Source organism: Oncorhynchus nerka, linkage group LG12 (genome assembly GCF_034236695.1).
Source record: "Oncorhynchus nerka isolate Pitt River linkage group LG12, Oner_Uvic_2.0, whole genome shotgun sequence".
In the NCBI taxonomy this organism is placed as follows: Eukaryota; Metazoa; Chordata; class Actinopteri; order Salmoniformes; family Salmonidae; genus Oncorhynchus; species Oncorhynchus nerka.
This window is the reverse complement of record NC_088407.1, coordinates 56,820,584-56,842,760: the sequence shown is the minus strand read 5'-3', so window position 1 is coordinate 56,842,760 and position 22,177 is coordinate 56,820,584. Positions and strand designations below refer to the sequence as shown.

At 43.7% G+C, this 22,177-nt stretch overlaps 1 protein-coding gene across 3 annotated transcripts; it reads left to right on the top strand.

Annotated features, from left to right (window-relative positions):
• Positions 1-14,588: 14,588 nt before the first annotated feature.
• On the top strand, positions 14,589-20,166 carry LOC115138410 (gap junction beta-3 protein-like). 3 transcript variants are annotated; one of them, XM_029675234.2, is made up of 4 exons: positions 14,589-15,000; positions 15,212-15,391; positions 16,519-16,578; positions 17,921-20,166. In XM_029675234.2, exon 4 carries the CDS (start codon positions 17,999-18,001, stop codon positions 18,836-18,838), a length of 840 nt encoding a protein of 279 aa, XP_029531094.1. In that variant the 5' UTR covers positions 14,589-15,000; positions 15,212-15,391; positions 16,519-16,578; positions 17,921-17,998; the 3' UTR covers positions 18,839-20,166. The 3 variants fall into 3 exon arrangements, with proteins under 3 accessions (XP_029531094.1, XP_029531093.1, XP_029531095.1); XM_029675233.2 differs by having other exon boundaries at positions 16,519-16,755; XM_029675235.2 differs by lacking the exon at positions 16,519-16,578.
• The last annotated feature ends 2,011 nt before the right edge of the window (positions 20,167-22,177 follow it).

Here is a 22,177-nt window from a genome sequence, read left to right as displayed (position 1 = left end):
AAACCTTTAGATTTTTACTCCCAAGTAGTATTTTACTGGGTGATTCACTTTTACGTGAATCCTTTTCTATTTAGGTATCTATACTTTTACTCAAGTATGACAATTGGATACTTTTTCCACCACTGCCATTTGTATGGACAGAGGTTGGGTCCCCAGTTTAACACGTCAACCAGAACTGTAGACCCACCCAGTGGAGAAATTTGACCATCTCTGGGACAGGTTCTGAGTTGGTGACTCCTCTGTTTACATGGAAATGAGAGAAAAGAAAGGGATGATACAGTGCCTTGCGAAAGTATTCGGCCCCCTTGAACTTTGCGACCTTTTGCCACATTTCAGGCTTCAAACATAAAGATATAAAACTGTATTTTTTTGTGAAGAATCAACAACAAGTGGGACACAATCATGAAGTGGAATGACATTTATTGGATATTTCAAACTTTAACAAATCAAAAACTGAAAAATTCTCTCTATTCAGCATCTTGAATCAGGACTTGTGGGTCTTTTACTGCGTATACAAAGAAAATAACACACCTTAGCAGCAGCAAGACTGTACAGGATTCTCTGTTAGTTCTGTCCCAGCTCCTCATCTTCTGTTTGTACACCGCCCTATAAGACAAGTACTGACACAGAACATTGGAGTAGTTTTCCTGTTCTATTCTCTCAGCGTGTGGAGACATGCGCTGCACAGCGGTTGAGTCATGGGCTGCATTCCATCAGGTGTGCCCGTCCAACTGCCTGGATCAGTTGTCATTAAACTGGAGCCAAAAAGGAACTTTCCACTCCATCCCTGTCTCCTAGACCTAGTACATAAATTACAGCAAGTGTTGCCAGGGAAGATGTTGACGTGTCTTATAAGAGGCCTATGCCCATTGTAAAGATTCCTGAAGTGTGATATCTGGGAGGATCTTTTCTTACAATACCTGATGATAACTTTTAGTCTAGTGGTGAACCATTACCATCATGCCTCATTCTCAAAAGCTAGACAGAAGTCACATCCTTTGTCTATGTAGTTACGTTGAGCCTAACTGTCATATTGGCTGCATTTACACAACCCAATTCTGTTATTTGTTTCCCTAATTTGTCATTTGACCAAACAGATCAGCTCTTTTGACAGTCATTTGGCAGAATATCAGAACTTGTGTAAAACGCAGCCCTTGATTGAGCGACTAAAGGATTGCATGGATCTATTGGATGAGTCGTTGTGAATAGCCTGTGGAATGTGAATAGAGGTAGAATACTTCTCCTTGGTGGATGTGAACAAAATACAGAAAAATAGAAACCAGTTCAAGGGCAGGAATGTATGTGGGGGAGATTGCCCATTCACTGAGCTGAGACCTCTGATGCGTGGGCAAAGTGGATGAACAGTAAACACTAGTTGAGAGAGGTGTTATATGAAATGAAGAAAGTGTTTGATGTCATTGAAAGTTCACATCCCATGGGTACATATGTGTGATCTCAGTGTGTTATAATCTGAAGCATTAGTACGTATCAGCCTGTATGAAATATAAAATATGTCAATAGCTCAGGTGTGTTTGTGTGTCTGTTTGAGAACATGGATGCTCAAATACATACTAGTCACACACAGTAAAGTTGAATGCACATGTAGGAACTGTACATTCATATAACATAAGCCTTTTTGCCTTTGTTGTTGTGTCATGCGTGGGGACATACAGTAACGCGATAGCGTTGAATAGAGGCAATCCTCCTCATAGAGCTGATATGTTCTGACATGTTTGGGGAATTATCACAAGTAGATATTTGATGATGTTTTCCATACACCACACATCTGGGAGTTTTTTTTTGTTGCCCACAAATATTCTCCCAACAAAGATGTGCTTTTGGCCATCTGAAAATATACTGATACTCTTTGTCCTGGGAACATCAACACAGCCATCCAGTAAAAGACATTGTGAACATCTTCTATGAAAGCTTATCTCCAAAGTTTGCGCATAAAAGTGGGTGGTTGCTGGTCGTATCAAGGAGAAATGAGCCACAGACCATTTCCTTGGAGATTTAGATTTGGGATGATCTCCATAGTAAGCAAAAACCTTCTAGTTCAGTCCATCCCTGGCCTCTCGATAACCATGAAGAATAAGAATAAGGGAATAAAGAGACAACAAAGGAAGGTCTCTGCATGTCAGTGAAACAAAAAAAAGTAAAAATAACATTTGTTCAATGAAAAGAGGGTAGAGAAACAATGAAAAGTCAGGTAACTTTAAAAAAACAACAACAGGTAATATGATAAGGAATTGCTGTGCCTTTATTAAAAAAGTTGAAAGGATGAATTCTCTTGCTGATTTGAAAGTGCCCCCATCCCTCTCACCCACTGCCTCGCGCCTTCCGCTGGCCCACCTCTCCATTCAATAATAGAGTTGCCTTGCACCAGGTAAGCCTTTGATGCTTTCCACCAATCAGGTGTAAGGAACAGCAGCCAAACAAAACCTCGTATTCACCTCTGGGTGTGGCGGCCTCTTATGTTAGTGGAGGGCTGGGAAGCATTCCGGAACAAGTTTCAACTGGAAGAAAGGACTGTGCATAGAAACAGGAGCTGGAAATCAAGACCAACACACAAACAAAACATGCTCAAACTGCTGTTTCCTTATATCCATTTGTCCTGGGTTAAGTTAATGGAGAGATGGCCTATCAATAATATGATAATACCAATTTATTGTGTATGTAACTTAATATGTGTAGGTAGTAAATACACTGCTCAAAAAAATAAAGGGAACACTAAAATAACACATCCTAGATCTGAATTAATTAAATATTCTTATTAAATCCTTTTTTCTTTACATAGTTGAATGTGCTGACAACAAAATCACACAAAAATTATCAATGTGTGAAGAGCACAAGGGCGCAAGTGGCGAATTTGCCAATCTTGGTGTTCTCTGGCAAATGCCAAACGTCCTGCACGGTGTTGGGCTGTAAGCACAACCCCCACCCATGGACGTCGGGCCCTCATTACCACCCTCATGGAGTCTGTTTCTGACCCTTTGAGCAGACACATGCACATTTATGGCCTGCTGGAGGTCATTTTGCAGGGCTCTGGCAGTGCTCCTCCTGCTCCTCCTTTCACAAAGGCGGAGGTAGCGGTCCTGCTGCTGGGTTGTTGCCCTCCTACGGCCTCCTCCACGTCTCCTGATGTACTGGCCTGTCTCCTGGTAGCACCTCCATGCTCTGGACACTACGCTGACAGACACAGCAAACCTTCTTGCCACAACTGGCATTGATGTGTCATCCTGGATGAGCTGCACTACCTGAGCCACTTGTGTGGGTTGTAGACTCCGCCTCATGCTACCACTAGAGTGAAAGCACCGCCAGCATTCAAAAGTGACCAAAACATCAGCCAGGAAGCATAAGAACTGAGAAGTGGTCTGTGGTCACAACCTGCAGAACCCCTCCTTTATTGGGGGTGTCTTGCTAATTGCCTATAATTTCCACCTGTTGTCTATTCCATTTGCACAACAGCATGTGAAATGTATTGTCAATCAGTGTTGCTTCGTAAGTGGACAATTTGATTTCACAGAAGTGTGATTGACTTGGAGTTACATTGTGTTGTTTATGTGTTCCCTTTATTTTTTTGAGCAGTGTACATGACCACTACACTACATGACCAAAAGTATGTTGATGCCTGCTAGTCCAACATCTTATTCCAAAATCAGGGGCATTAATATGGATTTGGTCCTCCCTTTACTGCTATAACAGCCTCTACTCTTCTAGGAAGGCTTTCCACTAGATGTTGGAACATTTCTGCAGGGACTTGTTTCCATTCAGCCACACCAGCATAAGTGAGGTCGGCATTGATGTTGGGTGATTAGGCCTGGCTCGCTGTCAGCGTTCCAATTCATCCCAAAGGTATTCGATGGGGTTGAGGTCAGGGCTCTGTGCAGGCCAGTCATGTTCTTCCACATCGATCTATACAAACCATTTCTGTATGGACCTCGCTTTGTGCACGGGGGCATTGTCATGCTAAAACAGGAAAGGGCCTTCCTCAAACTTTTGCCACAAAGTTGGAAGCACAGAATCGTGTAGAATGTCATTATATGCTGTAACGTTAAGATTTCCTTTCACTGGAACTAAGGGGTCTAGTCCGAACCATGAAAAACAGCCCCAGACCATTATTCCTCCTCCACCAAACTTTACAGTTGGCATTATGCATTGGGCTGATCCTCCTAGCATCCGCGAAACCCAGATTAGTCCGTCAGACTGCCAGATGGTGAAGCGTGATTCATCACTCCAGAGAACACGTTTCCACTGCTCCAGAGTCCAAAGGTGGCGAGCATTACACCACTCCAGTCAACGCTTTGCATTGCGCATGGTGATCTTTTATGCGGCTGCTCGTCCATGGAAACCCATTTCATGAAGCTCATGACGAACAGTTCTTGTGCTGACATTGCTTCCAGAGGCAGTTTGGAAATCGGTAGTGAGTGTTGCAACCGAGGTCAGACGATTTTTACGTGCTTCAGCACTCGGTGGGCCCGCTCTGTGAGCTTGTGTGGCGCTTGTGTGGCCTACCACTTTGCGGCTGAGCCGTTGTTGCTCCTAGACATTTCCACTTCACAATAACAGTACTTACAGTTGACCGGGGCAGCTCTAGCAGGGCAGAAATCTGACAAACTGACTTGTTGGAAAGATGGCATCCTATGATGGTGCCACATTGAAAGTCACTGAAAATCAAATCACATTTTATTTGTCACATGCTCTGAATACAACCTTACAGTGAAATGCTTACTTACAAGCCCTTAACCAACAATGCAGTTTTAAGGAAAAAAAGTGTTAAGAAATTATTTGCTAAAATAAACTGAACATGCCGAAAAGAAAAATATGAAAAATAAAAAAATAACACATTATTAAGGAGCAACAATAAAATAACAGTAGCGAGGCTATATGCAGCTGGTACCAGTACAGAGTCAATGTGCTGGGGTACCAGTTAGTAGAGGTAATTGAGGTCAAATGTACACATAGGTAGAGATAAAGTGACTATGCATGGATAATAACCCGAGAGTAGCAGCAACGTAAAAATGGGGTTGGGGTGGGGACAATGCAAATAGTCCGGGTAGCCATTTGATTAGCTGTTCAGGATTCTTATGGCTTGGGGGTAGAAGCTGTTAAGAAGCCTTTTGGAACTAGACTTGGCGCTCCGGTACCGTTTTCCATGCTGTAGCAGAGAGAACAGGCTATGTGTTATGTGTGCTCCCTCTCGGCCTCTAGGTCACTAGGCTGCTTGTTTCAACTGGAAGAAAGGACTGTGCATAGAAATAGGACTTGCTTCCTGACTCCCAGTCAGGGAGTCAGGAAGATGCACTTATTGAGGAAACCAGTGACTGATGTGGTATACTCCTCAATGCCATCGGAAGAATCCCGGAACATATTCCAGTCTGCGCTAGCAAAACAGTCCTGTAGCTTAGCATCTGCTTCATCTGACCACTTCCTTATTGAGATAGCCGCTGGTACTTCCTGCTTTAGTTTTTGCTTGTAAGCAGGAATCAGGAGGATATAATTATGGTCAGATTTGCCAAATGGAGGGCGAGGGAGAGCTTTGTACGCGTCTCTGTGTGTGGTGTAAAGGTGGCCTGGAGTTTTCCCCCCCACTCTGGTTGCACATTTAACATGCTGGTAGAAATTAGGTAAAATGGATTTAAGTTTTCCTGCACTAAAGTCCCCGGCCACCAGGAGCGCCACCTCTGGATGAGCATTTTCTTGTTTGCTTATAGCCTTATGCAGCTCATTGAGTGCCCTCTTAGTGCCAGCATCGGTTTGTGGTGATAAATAGACTAGGGGTGAATTTGTGTGTGAGAGATATATTATGTATAACCTACCTAAAAGCAAAAGATCGCTATGTACACAGGTAAGATCAGGGATATTGCCTCTGCGTATTGAAAAAGGTAAGATCAGGGATATTGCATCTGCGTATTGAAACATGTCAGATCAGGAATATTGCCTCTGCGTATTGAAACAGGTCAGATCAGGGATATTGCCTCTGCGTATTGAAACAGGTCAGATCAGGAATATTGCCTCTGCGTATTGAAACAGGTCAGATCAGGAATATTGCCTCTGCGTATTGAAACAGGTCAGATCAGGGATATTTCCTCTGCGTATTGAAACGGGTCAGATCAGGGATATTGCCTCTGCGTATTGAAACAGGTCAGATCAGGGATATTGCCTCTGCGTATTGAAACAGGTCAGATCAGGGATATTGCCTCTGCGTATTGAAACAGGTCAGATCAGGGATATTGCCTCTGCGTATTGAAACAGGTCAGTATTGTGGTGAAATGGAAGAGGAAAGACTATGTAACTATTGTGACCTCGAAGAAATAGAGAATTAAACTAATTTTATCCTCTATTGCCCTTTCTACCACGATATATGCTTGCTCTTATTCCAGAAAGCACACCAGATATACCCTGGTGTTATGTGGCTGAGTGATGAGGAGACAGACCACCAGATATACCCTGGTGTTATGTGGCTGAGTGATGAGGAGACAGACCACCAGATATACCCTGGTGTTATGTGGCTGAGTGATGAGGAGACAGACCACCAGATATACCCTGGTTTTATGTGGCTGAGTGATGAGGAGACAGACCACCAGATATACCCTGGTGTTATGTGGCTGAGTGATGAGGAGACAGACCACCAGATATACCCTGGTGTTATGTGGCTGAGTGATGAGGAGACAGACCACCAGATATACCCTGGTGTTATGTGGCTGAGTGATGAGGAGACAGACCACCAGATATACCCTGGTGTTATGTGGCTGAGTGATGAGGAGACAGACCACCAGATAGACCCTGGTGTTATGTGGCTGAGTGATGAGGAGACAGACCACCAGATATACCCTGGTGTTATGTGGCTGAGTGATGAGGAGACAGACCACCAGATATACCCTGGTGTTATGTGGCTGAGTGATGAGGAGACAGACCACCAGATATACCCTGGTGTTATGTGGCTGAGTGATGAGGAGACAGACCACCAGATATACCCTGGTGTTATGTGGCTGAGTGATGAGGAGACAGACCACCAGATATACCCTGGTGTTATGTGGCTGAGTGATGAGGAGACAGACCACCAGATAGACCCTGGTGTTATGTGGCTGAGTGATGAGGAGACAGACCACCAGATATACCCTGGTGTTATGTGGCTGAGTGATGAGGAGACAGACCACCAGATATACCCTGGTGTTATGTGGCTGAGTGATGAGGAGACAGACCACCAGATATACCCTGGTGTTATGTGGCTGAGTGATGAGGAGAAAATGAAATGTGTATTTCCGTTTGCGGAATATTTAGATAAAGCCTGAGATAAAAGAAAAAGGGCGACCTATAATTAAATTGTAAAAATATTTAGCTTCTATGTGGTAAATGGCGTGTGTGTTTGTGTGTGTGTGTGTGTGTGTGTGTGTGTGTGTGTGTGTGTGTGTGTGTGTGTGTGTGTGTGTGTGTGTGTGTGTGTGCATATGCATATTATTTTACTGCTCTAGGGATGTGAGTATTGTTTGGATAATCCTATTTACTATTATGTATTGATTTTTACCTTACTTTTTTTTTACTCTTCATGCGGTGCAGAGAACACCGGAAGAAGAATTATAATTTCATTACCATAGTGAATTATTGTATTGTTTGTTTGTGTCAATTAATCCCATAAGGGATGCGTTGCCAATTGGCATTTTTGACACAAACAATTAAATGTCATTTAATTATTATTATTTTTTTTAAATAGCTATGAAAAATATAGATAAACTCCCTTGGTAAATAGTGTGGTCTGCAGCTTACCATGATATACACTACCTCAGGCGAGCAAAACCTTAATATTAGATTTTGTGCCCCAGCTGTCATTGACAAGTAGACACAGACCGCCACCCCTTGTCTTACCGGAGGCAGCTGTTCTATCATACCAATACACGTAAATCCCAGCCAGCTGTTTGTTATCCATGTCGTCGTTCAGCCACAACTCGGTGAAACATAAGATATTACAGTTCTTAATGTCATGTTATTAGGATAGTCTTGATCGGAGCTCATCCATTTTGTTACCCCATGATTGCATGTTGGCTAATAGGACTGATGGGAGAGGGGAATTACTCACTTGCAGTCGGATCATTACAAGGCCTACGTCCCCGATATCTCCGTCTTTTCTTCATGCAAATTACGGGGATTTGGGCCTTGTCGGGTGTCTGAAGTAAATAATTTGCGTACAACTTGTTAAAGAAAAAAATATTTGTCCAGTACGAGGTGAGTAATCGGTGTCCTGATATCAAGAAGCTCTTTTCGGCCATTTTGTACAAAATAAGTTACAAATAACGTGAAGAAACACACAATAGCACAATTGTTTAGGAGCCCGTAAAACGGCAGCCATCTCCTCCGCCATCGCTAAAAGATCTTCAGGAATGTCATTCTATTGCCAATGCTTGTCTATGAATATCGCATGGCTGTGTGCTCAATTTTAAATCTGTCGTTCTGCCCCTGAACAAGGCAGTTAACCCACTGTTCCTAGGCCGTCATTGAATATAAGAATTTGTTCTTAACTGAATTGCCTAGTTAAATAAAGGTAAAATAAATAAGAATAAATATACCTGCCAGCAACAGGTGTGGCTGAAATAGCCAAATGAAACACATTCCTAATATTGTGTTGCAAAGGAAGGTCTCTGCATGTCAATGCAACAAACAAAAGTAAAAATGAAATGTGTTCAATGAAAAGAGGGTAGAGAAACACAATGAAAAGAGGGTAACTTAAAAAAACTGGTAATATGATAAGGAATTGCTGTGCCTTTATTTGACTTTCACTTCACTTATATTCCTAAAGTAAATGATGTACTTTTTACTCCATACATTTTCATTGACACCAAAAAGTACTTATTACATTTTGAATACTTAGCAGGACAGGGAAATAGTCCAATTCACGCACTTATCAACAGAACAACCCTGGTCATCCCTACTGCCCCTGATCTGGCAGACTCACTCACTTATTTCATTTGTAAATTATGTCTGAATGTTAGAGTGTGCCCCTGGCTTTCCGTACATTTTAAAAACAAGAAAATGGTGTAATCTGGTTTCTTTAATATATGGAATTTGAAACGATTATGTATATATTTACCAATTACATTTACTTTTGATACTTAAGTATATTTTAAACCAAATACTTTTTGACTTTCACTCAAGTAGTATTTTACTGGGTGACTTTTACTTGAGTCATTTTCTATTAAGGTATCTCTACTTTTACTCAAGTATGACAGTTGGTTACTTTTTCCACCACTGCCTAGCACCAGGTAAGCCTTTGATGCTTTCCACCAATCAGGTGTAAGAAACAGCAGCTGAACAAAAACTCATATTCATCTCTGGGTGTGGCGGTCTCTTATGTTACTGGAGGGTTGGAAGCATTCTGGAACAAGTTTCAACTAGAAGAAAGAACTGTGCATAGAAACAGGCGATAGAAATGAACATCAACACAAACAAAACATGCTCAAACAATCTGCTGTTTCCTTATCTCCGTTTGTCCTGAGTTTAGTTAATGGAGAAGAGATGGCATTTCAATAATATGCTAATACCTATTTATTGTGTATGTAACTTAACATGTGTGAGTAGTGTATATAAACTCAGCAACAACAAAAATGTCCCTTTTTCAGGACCCTGTCTTTCAAAGATAATTCGTAAAAATCCAAATAACTTCACAGATCTTCATTGTAAAGGGTTTAAACACTGTTTCCCATCCTTGTTCAATGAACGATAAACAATTCATGAACATGCACCTGTGGAACGGTCGTTAAGACACTAACAGCTTACAGACAGTAGGCAATTAAGGTCACAGTTATGAAAACTTAGGACACTAAAGAGGCCTTTCTACTGACTCTGAAAAACACCAAAAGAAAGATGCCCAGGGTCCCTGCTCATCTGCGTGAACGTGCCTTAGGCATGCTGCAAGGAGGCATGAGGACTGCTCATGTGGCCAGGGCAATAAATTGCAATGTCCGTACTGTGAGACGCCTAAGACTACAGGGAGACAGGACGGACAGCTGATCGTCCTCGCAGTGGCAGACCACGTGTAACAACACCTGCACAGGATTGGTACATCTGAACATCACACCTGCGGGACAGGTACAGTATGGCAACAACATCTGCCCGAGTTACACCAGGAACGCACAGTCAGTGCTCAGACTGTCCGCGATAGGCTGAGAGAGGCTGGACTGAGGGCTTGTAGACCTGTTGTAGTAAGGCAGGTCCTCACCAGACATCACTGGCAACAACGACGCCTATGGGCACAAACCCACCGTCTCTGGACCAGACAGGACTGGCAAAAAGTGCTCTTCTCTGACGAGTCGCGGTTCTGTCTTACCAGGGGTGATGGTCGGATTCACGTTTATCGTTGAAGGAATGAGCGTTACACCGAGGCCTGTACTCTGGAGCGGCGATTGATTTGGAGGTGGAAGGTCCGTCATGGTCTGGGCGTTACAGGGAAGACATCTTCCGACCTCATGTGGTACCCTTCCTGCAGGCTCATCCTGACATGACCCTCCAGCATGACAATTCCACCAGCCATACTGCTCGTTCTGTGCGTGATTTCCTGCAAGACAGGAATGTCAGTGGTCTGCCATGGCCAGCGAAAAGTCCAGATCTCAATCCCATTGAGCACATCTGGGACCTGTTGGATTGGAGGGTGAGGGCTAAGGCCATACCCCCCAGAAATGTCTGGGAACTTGCAGGTGCCTTGGTGGAAGAGTGGGGTAACCTCTCACAGCAAGAACTAGTAAATCTGGTGCAGTCCATGCGGAGGAGATGCATTGCAGTACTTAATGCAGCTGGTGGCCACACCAGATACCAGAGGTGTGGCCTCGAGTCACATGACTTGGACTTGAGTCAGACTGAGTCACAAATATGATGACTTGCAACTCGACTTTGACTTTAACACCAATGACTCGTGACTTGACTTGGACTTGAGCCTTATGACTTGATACCCTCCGCAAACCCAAATATAAAAACTTATGCTATTTAAAAAGGTGTGCAGCGCATAAACTCTTCATTTAAGGGATTACAATTTGAATCAGACAGCAGCCAATCAAATTGTGCCAGCTGAGAAAAAGTTGTGCGTGGGACAATGAGCCTCCACACAGTCAGTCAGTGCAGGAAAGTGATCATTGCACCCAAGATTGAGCTACAACTGGCTAGGCAGTTGGTAGCCTAAATCCTCCCTGATGTTACTGCTGTTCCTAAAACCATTGACATACGTTAGCCTACTGTAACCACACAGAGAGAGTGTGTGTGTGTGTGTTAAGGTTGGGCGATTGTGTACAAGCCTACATCGCCCGATTGCGCCCCATAGCGATCCTCGATAGTCGATCACTATTGGGGGGGTGTGTCTTTCTTTTGTTGTGTTACATATACAGAATGAGTATATGATTGAGAAAATCACATTTCATCGTGTCACTGTGGGTTAGTCCAAGTTGAACCAACGTTACCAAACCACGTCAGTCCCAGTACTAGGCAGTCCCACTACTACGGCATGCCTAAAATGTGCAGAAAGTGTGGCCAATGTCATCTGGCTGCAGACTGCACAGCCATCTTCTGCAGAATCTGTAAAGGGGAACATCCCACCTCGGACTGTACTTCCACATGACCCTGCAACCTGTGCAGGAAAGGGGGCCACTTCTTTGAAAACCTTCCCCAATTCCTATGCCGGCAGGGCAAGTGTCAACACCAACAACACCGACCCCACCAACCCCACTGACAACACCAACCCCACCAACCCCCTACCAATCCCACCAACACCAACAACCCCCCACCCCAGACAACAACAAAGACCCAGACCACAAACAGACCCAGAAACGGACCCCACCCTTGTCCTCACCCAAGATGTCTCAGGAACGACCCCCTTCCCTGCCCCCATCCAAGATTTTCCAGAAACGTCCCCACCACCTCCCAAGATGCCCCAGAAACTAACCCCACCCTTACCGGGCCCTCCATCAGCTCCCCCTTCCTGGCCACCTCTACCCCTCTTAAAACCCGGGCTAGAGGGGAGCCAGTTTCCAGGCCCACCCGCCAAAATACCTAAACAACACACCAACAAGAGACCAGGTAACAAAACAATCCCCGAATCAAAACCCTAACCCCAAAGCCAGCATGCAGGCCCCTCAAAAGCCCCCACCCCCTCAAAGGAACGTCTCCCCCTCCAAAACCTTTCCCCATACTACTTCCTACCTACCCTCCACTCTTTACTAACCCTGATCCCACACAGCTAACCAGCCAGCCTCAGTCCAGACCCCCATGGTCCTCCGAACCACCTTCATCCCTTCCATCACCCTTTATCCCATCATCCAGTCAGTACAGGGGGCCACCAGGCAGTCAGTGGGGAGCCAGGTCAAGACCCATTGACAGCCAAGAACCACCCAACAACACCAATGACCCGCTAGAGGCCCTCATCCACATCTACAATGAAATGATCAACCGCAGACCCGGACACCCCCTTTTTAATTTTTTAATTTTTTAATGTTGATCTTGATGACATTTGATTTGCCTGAGTTTACAGTTCATATAAGGAAATCAGTCAATTGAAATTAATTCATTAGGCACCCATCTATGGATTTCACATGACCGGATATACATCTGTTGGTCACAGATATCTTAATAAAACAAAGATGGGCCTTAGATCAGAAAAACAGTCAGTATCTGGTGTGACTCATGACTCATTTGTGAGTCATTTGCCTCATGCAGTGCGACACATCTCCTTCGCATGGAGTAATCAAATCAAATCAAATTTTATTTGTCACATACACATGGTTAGCAGATGTTAATGCGAGTGTAGCTTAATGCTTGTGCTTCTAGTTCCGACAATGCAGTAATAACCAACAAGTAATCTAGCTAACAATTCCAAAACTACTACCTTATAGACACAAGTGTAAGGGGATAAGAATATGTACATAAAGATATATGAGTGAGTGATGGTACAGAGCGGCATAGGCAAGATACAGTAGATGGTATTGAGTGCAGTATATACATATGAGATGAGTATGTAAACAAAGTGGCATAGTTAAAGTGGCTAGTGATACATGTATTACATAAAGATGCAGTAGATGATATAGAGTACAGTATATACATATACATATGAGATGAATAATGTAGGGTATGTAAACATTATATTAGGTAGCATTGTTTAAAGTGGCTAGTGATATATTTTACATCATTTCCCATCAATTCCCATTATTAAAGTGGCTGGAGTTGAGTCAGTGTGTTGGCAGCAGCCACTCAATGTTAGTGGTGGCTGTTTAACAGTCTGATGGCCTTGAGATAGAAGCTGTTTTTCAGTCTCTCGGTCCCAGCTTTGATGCACCTGTACTGACCTCGCCTTCTGGATGATAGCGGGGTGAACAGGCAGTGGCTCGGGTGGTTGTTGTCCTTGATGATCTATATGGCCTTCCTGTGACATCGGGTGGTGTAGGTGTCCTGGAGGGCAGGTAGTTTGCCCCCGGTGATGCGTTGTGCAGACCTCATTACCCTCTGGAGAGCCTTACGGTTGTGGGCGGAGCAGTTGCCGTACCAGGCGGTGATACAGCCCGACAGGATGCTCTCGATTGTGCATCTGTAGAAGTTTGTGAGTGCTTTTGGTGACAAGCCAAATTTCTTCAGCCTCCTGAGGTTGAAGAGGCGCTGCTGCGCCTTCTTCACGATGCTGTCTGTGTGGGTGGACCAATTCAGTTTGTTTGTGATGTCTACGCCGAGGAACTTAAAACTTACTACCCTCTCCATTACTGTCCCATCAATGTGGATAGGGGGGTGTTCCCTCTGCTGTTTCCTGAAGTCCACAATCATCTCCTTTGTTTTGTTGACGTTGAGTGTGAGGTTATTTTCCTGACACCACACTCCGAGGGCCCTCACCTCCTCCCTGTAGGCCGGCTCGTTGTTGTTGGTAATTAAGCCTACCACTGTTGTGTCGTCCGCAAACTTGATGATTGAGTTGGAGGCGTGCGTGGCCACGCAGTCGTGGGTGAACAGGGAGTACAGGAGAGGGCTCAGAACGCACCCTTGTGGGGCCCCAGTGTTGAGGATCAGCGGGGTGGAAATGTTGTTGCCTACCCTCACCACCTGGGGGCGGCCCGTCAGGAAGTCCAGTTGCACAGGGCGGGGTCAAGACCCAGGGTCTCGAGCTTGATGACGAGCTTGGAGGGCACTATGGTGTTAAATGCCGAGCTGTAGTCGATGAACAGCATTCTCACATAGGTATTCCTCTTGTCCAGATGGGTTAGGGCAGTGTGCAGTGTGGTTGAGATTGCATCGTCTGTGGACCTATTTGGGCGGTAAGCAAATTAGAGTGGGTCTAGGGTGTCAGGTAGGGTGGAGGTGATATGGTCCTTGACTAGTCTCTCAAAGCACTTCATGATGACGGAAGTGAGTGCTACGGGGCGGTAGTCGTTTAGCTCAGTTACTTTAGCTTTCTTGGGAACAGGAACAATGGTGGCCCACTTGAAGCATGTGGGAACAACAGACTGGGATAGGAATTGATTGAATATGTCCGTAAACACACCAGCCAGCTGGTCTGCGCATGCTCTGAGGGCGCGGCTGGGGATGCCGTCTGGGCCTGCAGCCTTGCGAGGGTTGACACGTTTAAATGTTTTCCTCACGTCGGCTGCAGTGAAGGAGAGTCCGCATGTTTTAGTTGCGGGCCGTGTCAGTGGCACTGTATTGTCCTCAAAGCGGGCAAAAAAGTTATTTAGTCTGCCTGGGAGCAAGACATCCTGGTCCGTGACTGGGCTGGTTTTCTTTTTGTAATCCGTGATTGACTGTAGACCCTGCCACATACCTCTTGTGTCTGAGCCGTTGAATTGAGATTCTACTTTGTCTCTATACTGATGCTTAGCTTGTTTGATTGCCTTGCGGAGGGAAGTCGTTGATTGTGGCCTGTGGAATGTTGTCCAACTCCTCTTCAATGGCCGTGTGAAGTTACTGGATATTGGTAGGAGTTGGAACACGCTCTCGTACATGTCGACCCAGAGCATCCCAAATATGTTCAATGGGTGATGTCTGGTGAGTATGCAGGCCATGGAAAAACTGGGACATTTTCAGCTTTCAGGAATTGTGTACAGATCCTTGCGACATGGGGCTGTGTATTATCATGCTGAAACATGAGGTGAAGGTAGCAGATGAATGGCAAGACAATGGGCCTCAGGATCTCATCACGGTATCTCTGTGCATTCAAATTGCCGTAGATAAATACAATTGTGTTTGTTGTCCGTAGCTTTTGTCTGCCCATACCATAACCCCACTGCCACCATGGGGCACTCTTCGCAACATTGATGTCAGCAAACTACTCGCCCACACCTCGCCATACACTCTGTCTGCAATCTGCACAGTATAGATGAAACCAGGATTCATCCGTGAAGAGTAGACTTCTCCAGCGTGCCAGTGGCCATTGAAGGTGAGCATTTTCCCACTGAAGTCGCATACGATGTCGAACTGTAGTAAAGTCAAGATACTGGTGAGGATGACAGGCACGCAGATGAGCTTCCCTGAGATGGTTTCTGACAGTTCATGCAGAAATACTTTGGTTGTGCAAAGCCATAGTGTCATGAGCTGAATTGCTGAATATGTGTTGCTGTATATTTAATGCAGCATACTGTAAATTATGGTTCATCGTGGAAAAATATTCTGGGAGAGAAAATAATCGCTGGCTCATTAACATATTTTGAGGTGCGTCTTCTAAGAGGCTATAGTTGTTGCACCCGTTAGTGAGGAGTTCTGTACTGATTTAAGTTATACGAGGTACTACTATATAAGGGACAGATCAGAGTGATGGCTGGTGTTAAACCTTTAATGGTTGACTATTTAATCAAATCTGTTATGCCCTGTAATTACAGCCAGTTTGGAAGCCTTTGTTTAGGCCTCTAGAAGTGCAAGTGATATAAAACACCAAGTATTCATTAATATGCTATAATATACAAATGCCTATCAGCCAACTTGCTTGCGCCACTCCCTCGTAATTACAGTAAAGTACTGTAAAAAATGACTTTCTTACCGTTTCTTTGTCACTTTTACAGTATTGTACTGTCTTTCATTGCTTTGACATTATAGTAATTTACAGGAAGCAGGCATTCAATTACCGTGAATATTTCAGTAATGTATTAGCATTATCCAGAGATATACCATAAGATATCTTGTTGTAATTACAATTATTTTGAAGACCAGTATAGCCTTAACTACAACAGGATTTTCAGTAACGATGACAGAAAAGTTTTACTTGCTATGACGTTTTTTTAAATGATCAATCTTGGTTGAATGCACCAACTGTAAATTGTTAAGGGCAAGAGTGCCCATTATATGACCCAAATGTAAATGAAAATATAAAAATGAAAACTTGCAAAAACATGAATATGCTGTAATTGTAATTGGTCTGTAAATTATATTACAGTAACTGATGTGGTACTGTAAATTAGATTACATGAACATTTTTGGTGCCATAAAATGTATTACAGTAGCTGTACTGTAAAATCAAATACAGTAACTTACTACCAATTACTAACCAGTGAGTTACTGTACATTTTACAGGAAATGTTTTACAGTGTGGTGTAGGCCCATTCCAGAAAAAAACCATCTGGGCCTCAATTGGTAGGCTACAAGTTTATTTTTTAAACCCCACCCACAGACAAACGCCAAAGACACATCAATCATGACAACAGCATTCTGTTGAGCGGGGCTAATCTATGCGTAAAACGAATTAACTACAGAAAACAGAAGAAAACTGATTATGAACTGAAGCACAAACAATGGATTGACATTTGTTAAGTAAGTGAAAAGTAGGCTATCTATTTTTATGAATGTATCTGTTCCTTACTTTGTGGATGAGTTTAAAGAGAGCATGGTGTAAAAAGGTATTTTGATTGTCTTACTCCGCTGATGTTGAATTGTAGCCTAAAGTTTTGGCGTAACCAGATAGCCCATTTAATTTACTCTGTTACTACAAAAGTCTGAGATTTACTCTGTTCCGACATATCATAAAATGTATAGGTTACTCAGCCACCTGAATATGCGCAATAAGAAGAGCAGGTAGGCCTATGCATAAAAAGTATTCTACTTTCAACTGTATCCATTCCTTTCTTAGGGATACTTTTTGAACAGTTCACATTGGCTTTATACCAAAATGTAAAATGTATAAGCAGACATAAACAATGAGGGAACAAAGAACAAATAAACATGATGGCATTGATTTCCTTCCCTGTACAGTCACACAGTAAAACTCTGATTTAATTGGAAATGTATTCTTATCCAATATATCACAGACAACCCAACTGTTATAGCCTAGTCAGTGTGTGGTAAAGTGAGGCATATGCCTTAATTTGTATGCCCACCTGGCCCTAACCCATTGTTCCCCGGGCGCCGAAGACATGGATGTAGATTAAGGCAGCCCCCCCCCACACCTCTCTGATTCAGAGGGGTTGGGTTAAATGCGGAAGACACATTTAAGTTGAAGGCATTCAGTTGTACCACTGACTAGGTATCCCCCTTTCCCCAATTCTCATCTACTGTCATCAGTTTTTAAAATGTATTAATTGCCACGTTGACTTTATATGAAGGTTGTGTAAACCTTAGATATTAAGAGTTAAATATTACAAGGAGAAATAAACTATTCTAAAGCGATCTTTGTTGACAAAGTTGACTATATGATTATGAATATGTGGGATATGTGGAAGTAAACTGATAAAAAAAATTGATTGAAAAAGGGAAACAAAATCTCAGTCAGTGTAGAACACCTAAGTTCTCAAATAAGAAATGAATGCTGTAGATTGAGGTCTACACATAAACATAGGCCTACACCCAAAAAGCTGAAAAGCTTCTCTTGTTTGTGTCGATTGTATCATACCATTTTGAAGGGCATTGTGCAATTAATTCATACCAGGATCCAGATTACATTGATGCCTTCCCTCAACAATCTTCTCTTTTATCTACTCAGGTTGCTCCAGTGTTCCATAGTTATCGAACAAAAGGAGGCAAGTTCTGAAAAAGAGACTGTCAACATCCAGCCTCAACCATGGATTGGAAGACCTTCCAAGCCCTCCTGAGTGGGGTGAATAAGTACTCCACGGCATTTGGTCGTATCTGGCTCTCTGTGGTGTTTGTGTTCAGGGTGATGGTGTACGTGGTGGCGGCGGAGCGTGTGTGGAGTGATGATCAGAAGGACTTTGACTGCAACACCAAGCAACCCGGCTGTGCCAACGTCTGCTACGACCACTACTTCCCCATCTCCCACATTCGCCTGTGGGCCCTGCAGCTCATCTTTGTCACTTGCCCTTCCTTCATGGTGATGATGCATGTGGCGTATCGCGATGAACGCGAACGGAAGAATGCCATGCACGGCAACAAGGACAAGCTGTACGAGAACACAGGGAAGAGGCACGGCGGCCTCTGGTGGACCTACCTGCTTAGTCTCTTCGTCAAGACGGGCATCGAGATCTCCTTCCTCTACATCCTCCACAAAATCTACGACAGCTTCTACCTGCCCCGGCTGGTCAAGTGTGAGGTCAGCCCCTGCCCCAATCAGGTGGATTGCTACATCGGCCACCCCACAGAGAAGAAAGTTTTCACCTACTTCATGGTGGGCGCCTCGGCCCTCTGCATTGTGCTCAACGTCTGTGAGATCATATACCTTGTCTCCAAGCGGATCGCTCACATAGCACAAAATAAGAGGAGAAAACGGAACACCATGGCCCTGAATGAACGGTACAGCAAGGAGAATTCCTGCAGCGACTGCACTCTGCCCATGTCTCAGCTGGAGAAACAACCCTTAAGGTTCCAGTCCCCAGGCCACCTTCAAGCCCCTTTACCGACTCACATGCGGGCGTCTGCCCCTAACCTGTCCTCTGCAGCATAGGATGCCTGAACTATCCCAAGATTCAACCACAACATGTATGCCTTTTGAGCCAGGTCTCACCTTATTGATCAAGCCTGCTCATGCTTGTCCTCCTTTAAGACTCTGTATGAGAGACAGGTTTTTCTCTAAGACTCTACTGTCCTATTACTGCCATATACTGCCATGGTGCAAGGCTTTGTACTGATGTTCCATGACCCTGGGGCTAGACAACCCTGATCTTCAGCCACACCCCATTTTATACAACTCAGCTCCCACTGCCAGACTGAATACAAAAAATACAAAAAAATCTATAATTGTCTACTGTAACATCTTACAAAGCTTTTCCAGTTAGTCTCACTTTGTTTTCACATTACTTTGGGGTTTCTTGCCAGGGGTAAAGGTGCCTGCATACTAGATTTGATTTGTTCATAGCAAGACTAGGCTAGGCGAAGTGAACGTCTGTGTTCGCATACTCCATAAAGTCCTTCGCTTGAAAAACAAGAAAAAAGCAGCAATATTACTGTTGTTTGTCCCTCGTAAGCTACTGTAGCAACAACATAGTCAGTAACACATCCTCAAAACAGTCAGAATTAATCTAAGATAAATCAAGAAATCTGTAATAATTTTTTTTACCGAGATGTCTGTCGCACAATTGTATAAATAGCTAAGATGTTTGGTGTAAGCGAAAAAGTGAAAAAAGATTGCATGAAAACTAGTAGAACATTACCCTCAAATATATTTTTTTACCCTGTTTTATGACCTCAATATGAGGACAACAGAATGATAACAAATCTCTTTACTTTGGACTTTATAGTGTTACTGCAAGATTAGTCTAAAATGGACAGTGGCTTCCCACTACTTGACGCTCTAATCATTTATTTAGTTTTATTTACAGCATTTATTCGAATAGAAGCTCCTCTATCATTATTACGGATATTTTGTATTTTTTTACTTACTCTATTGCAAGACTACATTATCATGGTTCCACTCAGATTTATGTTGCAAAGCTACAACAGATTGCCTGTGTTTTTACATGCTTGTAAACCAACCTTCCTCATCCAAGGTTTATGTTGATTCAAATGAGGTACAAGGAACGCTGCTATTTAATTGATCAAGTCCACTTATGCAAGTAAACCCTGGCATCTTGGAAAGCTGGAGCACATGAAAGCAAAGAAGAACAGGGTGGACAATAAAGTGGATACAATCTCAGCCTTACAGTGTTCCTCGTGGAACATTGGTGTGGATACCTGATAGCCTCACATTGTCAGGAGCAGAACCTTCACAATCAGCTTCAAACTTCCATTTTGAACATTATTATTTTGAAAAATAAAATGTTTACATTTAATTTACTTCAGTCTCATGTTACAGTAGTTATTTGACATTCCTGTTGACTTGTCTTTTTCTGGATTCTAGACAAGTACTTGACTTTTGGCCCCATTCAGGTGACCCTGACTGACTCGATCAGAACATCTCGTCAGGACATTAAAACAGACCCATGTGACATACAGGACCACAAACGCAAAGACATCCTGTTATAACAATGTAATACAGTATGTCGTATTGATGTAGGTCCACACACGTACAGTCAGTGAAAGGATGTTTCTAACACTAAATATGGCTTTAGTGTTCATTTTCAATTAGATGTTGGAATTTCTCTGATGTGTATGTTCAAGTCATCAACTCATTGGCCCATATCTGCCAGCTAAGGACAACATCTACTTTACCGTTTCCTGTTCTGCATTCTCCCAATCAATGATGACAATGACAAAAATGGACCAACAAACATTCAAATGACTGAGTCAGATCTAGACGATTATTGTTTTACCATCTGCCTATTTCCTCATTGTGGCGCAGAAACATTTGTTGAGATTCTCTGGGAGTCTGTGTTAGCAAGCTAAAGGAATCTGCATAGCAGGTCCAGCTTGTCATTCAGGTTTCTCTTTGCATTAGGACAAGGAGTGGAAGACAAACACTCCTTGTCCTAATGCAAAGAGAAACCTGAATGACAAGCTGGGCCTGCTATGCAGATTAATTTAGCTTGCTAACACAAATTCTCAGAGAATCTCAACAAATGTTTCTGTGCCACAATGAGGAAATAGGCAAATGGTAAAACAATAATCGTCTAGATCTGACTCAGTCATTTAACTGGAACATGTTCCGGGATTCTTCCGATGGCATTGAGGAGTACACCACATCAGTCACTGGCTTTATCAATAAGTGCATCGAGGACGTTGTCCCCACAGTGACTGTACGTACATATCCCAACCAGAAGCAATGGATTACAGGCAACATTCGCACTGAGCTAAAGGGTGGAGCTGCCGCATTCAAGGTGCGGGACTCGGAACCCGGAAGCTTACAAGAAATCCTGCTATGCCCTCCGACGAACCATCAAACAGGCAAAGCGTCAATACAGGCTAAGATTGAATCATACTACACCGGCTCCAACGCTTGTCTTGTGTGGCAGGGCTAGCAAACTATTACAGACTACAAAGGGAAGCACAGCTTCGAGCTGCCCAGTGACACGAGCCTACCAGACGAGCTAAATCACATCTATGCTCGCTTCGATGCAGGCAACATTGAGGCATGCATGAGAGCATCAGCTGTTCCAGACAATTGTGTGATCACGCTTTCCGTAGCCGACGTGAGTAAGACCTTTAAACAGGTCAACATACACAAGGCTGCGGGGCCAGATGGATTACCAGGATGTGTGCTCCGGGCATGTGCTGACCAACTGTCAGGTGTCTTCACTGACATTTTCAACATGTCCCTGATTGAGTCTGTAATACCAACATGTTTCAAGCAGACCACCATAGTCCCTGTGCCCAAGAACACAATGGCAACCTGCCTAAATGACTACAGACCCATAGCACTCACGTCCATAGCCATGAAGTGCTTTGAAAGGTTGTTAATGGCTCACATCAACACCATTATCCCAGAAACCCTAACCCACTCCAATTTGCATACTGCCCAAACAGATCCACAGATTATGCAATCTCTATTGCACTCCACACTGCCCTTTCCCACCTGGACAAAAGGAACACTTATGTGAGAATGCTATTCATTGACTACAGCTCAGCGTTCAACACCATAGTACCCTAAAAGCTCAGCTAAACTAAGGATCCTGGGACTAAACACTTCCCTCTGCAACTGGATCCTGGACTTCCTGACGAGCCGCCCCCAGGTGGTGAGGGTATGTAGCAACACATCTGCCATGCTGATCCTCAACACTGGAGTTCCACAGGGGTGCATGCTCAGTCCCCTCCTGTTCTCTCTGTTCACCCACGACTGCATGGCCAGGCTCCCACAACTCCAACACCATCATTAAGTTTGCAGACGACACAACAGTGGTAGGCCTGATCA